Here is a 2566-nt window from a genome sequence, read left to right as displayed (position 1 = left end):
CGGGCGGCTGCAGTGGCCTGGCGCAGAGCTGCCATCAGGGCCTCAGGAGGGCGCGAGCTGGTCAGCTTCACACTCCAGGGGAATCGGAGCAGCCGGGGGGCGGTTTCCGCTTGATCCCAAGGTAGATGGCCACTGGGCGGGAAGACAGAAGACGTCAGAGACCAGAAGGACAGGAAGGTGGGCAGGGAGCTGAGGGGATCCCGGGACAGACACCTGGCTGACCCTTCAGAGCCACTCTCCCTTTGGCCTCCAGGGAGCTCCGGTGGTACATCCTCACGACACGGCCTGCCTCAGCCACGTGGTTGGGATGAAAAGTTCCCCTCTGTATTTGGGGGTCTCACGGGAGCAGCTGAGCTCTTTTCTTCTGGTAATGAAGACCATCTCTCCCTTGGGGGACCAGGGATTCTGTCCTATAGAGCACTGTCTGTTCAAAGGGGTGCTTAGGCATTTCCCAGGGCTTCCCAACTGTCACGTGCTGGGTTGGGATACTCCGGCATTTTTTGTCTGGGGGCAAAGGCAGGTCAAGAAACGATAAATGTTCTACAATGTACAGTACAGCCCTGCACACACACAAAATGCAGAGATCTAGGCTCTCTACTTCCAATGGAGCTGACTGCCCCTTGCAGCTAAGGGTATAATTGACTGTTTGGGCCAACGACAGGGTCCACTTCCCTGGCCACTGTGATTGGGTCAAGAATGAGCACATGATCAAATCTAACCAATCGAGTGTTCCATCTTTCTGCCCATAGGCTTTGGTTTAGAGATGAGCATGTGACTTACATACAGCCAATGAGAATAATTCCTGGGAAGTTGCAGGAACTCACAGAAAGGCTGTTTTTCTTTTTTTTTTTGGACACAGGGTCTCACTATGTAGTTCAGGCTGGCTTCAAACTCACAGCGATCTTCCTGCCTCAGCCTCCGAAGTGCTGGTATTATAGATGTGTGCCACCACACCCAGCCAAGGCTGTGATTGGTTTCTACCGGGGTCTCTAAACTAGTACAGTATCAAACTAAAGCAAGGCTTGGAAGAAACAACTGCACCGTGGCTTTGGTAAAGAGTTTTACTGGGACCCAGCCACAGCCACACCCATTTGTTTTTATACTGAGTAGGCTGCTCTGAATGGCAGAGACTGTCTGCTCTCCACGCCTAAAATATTTACTGACTGGCTGTACTATCTGACCAGAGTGGCCAGCGCTGCTTCTGCCTTCAATGCCAGAGAGGGGAAAGGGAGCAGGGTGAGGGCAGAGGAGGGAGCTGGTCAGTGATGAGCCAAGGCTGACGCCCAAGATGGCCGGGGGAGGTGGGGACAAGGGGGATCAAGGCTGGTGTGTGAGGGAGGGGCCTGGGCCATTTCAGGAAGTTGGCCTTGGAAAATGAGACTCGACTCCCACTGCAGAGCTAGGCAGAGTGGCGGGGGCTGCTGGGGCCAGGGGGGCGCCAGGCAGTCTGGGCGGCAGGGGACTCACCTTGTGACCTCAGGTCCCCCGATTCTCTCAGGTTCGTCTGCGACCCTAGGGCAGGGGAGGGAGCAGAGTGTGTAATGCGGACAGGGCCACCCCCAGCCAGGCTCTGAGGAGGCCGGAGTCCCAGGGGCTCTCGGTGGAATGGTTAGTGCAGGTCACAGGAGAGGTAGTGAAGAATTTGGAAGATGTAAGACAGGGACGTGGGAGGAACACCTACATACAGAAGGGGCAGCAGAGATACACAGAGGCGCACACACACAGAAAGCTCCGAGGTTCGCCATCACTGGCTGGGACAATGCCACGTGCACGTTAGGGCCCAGTGTACACTGGTAAAGGGCAGAAATAGCAAGTCAGTTTCTTTTTCAAGACAGTATCTCACTATGTAGTAGTCCAGGGTGGCCTTGAACTATGTAGCCCAGGCTGGCAAGGAACTCCTGGCGATCCTCCCAAGTGCTGGGATTACAGGCATGCGCCGCCACATCCAGCTCATTTCTAAATGACATATTCATCAGGCACCTTCCAAGGCAGCCTTCTCAGCTTGGCCTGTATCATCACCCGACTCAGTGCTCGTAACGACCCTCGAAAAAGAGTTCTGTTGATACTATCGCTACTGTACAGAATCAGAAGACAAGGCTCAGAGAGGCCACTGACTTGTCCCAGGTCATTCAGGAGAGCTGGTTTCTGGACCCCCAGCATGTGGCTGCGGGAGCTGTGCTTCTGCCACCCCACTGTTTATAACATGAGAAGATAAATATCCAGGCACCTCACATAGCTCTTTATCCAGGAAAAAGGCCAGGGTGTGTGTGGGGGGGCTGACATGATGCTTACATCCCCAGCCCCCGCATGCTCGCGAGCACACGAACACATGCAGACAGGAAGGCAGCGACAGTGAGAACGTGGAAGGGACTTACTGATCTTGGATCCCTGGGGCAGAGAGGCGCCCGAGACACAGCGGTTAGAGTTCTGTCGTTTAGAGGGATCGAGGGTAACCCTGCAGTATGAGGAGGAGGAGGAGGAGGAGGAGGAGGAAGAGGAGGAGGAGGAGAAGGAGCAGCAGCAGGAGGAGACATCAGGGTGCAGCAGCAGAGCAGAGCAGAGGACA

At 55.1% G+C, this 2566-nt stretch overlaps 1 protein-coding gene across 1 annotated transcript in view; it reads right to left on the bottom strand.

Annotated features, from left to right (window-relative positions):
- Mark4 (microtubule affinity regulating kinase 4) overlaps positions 1-2566 on the bottom strand; it is a gene marked incomplete at its 5' end in the record, with an annotated part of 26257 nt that overhangs the window by 895 nt on the left and 22796 nt on the right. Inside the window, 2 exon segments of the mRNA XM_033766005.1 lie at positions 6-132; positions 1468-1512. Coding sequence (XP_033621896.1) covers positions 6-132; positions 1468-1512 — 172 coding nt within the window.

The sequence above is a fragment of the Fukomys damarensis genome, unplaced genomic scaffold (assembly GCF_012274545.1).
Source record: "Fukomys damarensis isolate Sample0158 unplaced genomic scaffold, DMR_v1.0_HiC HiC_scaffold_19, whole genome shotgun sequence".
In the NCBI taxonomy this organism is placed as follows: Eukaryota; Metazoa; Chordata; class Mammalia; order Rodentia; family Bathyergidae; genus Fukomys; species Fukomys damarensis.
Note: the sequence above shows the minus strand (reverse complement) of the source record. Positions and strands in the feature narration are given on the sequence as shown.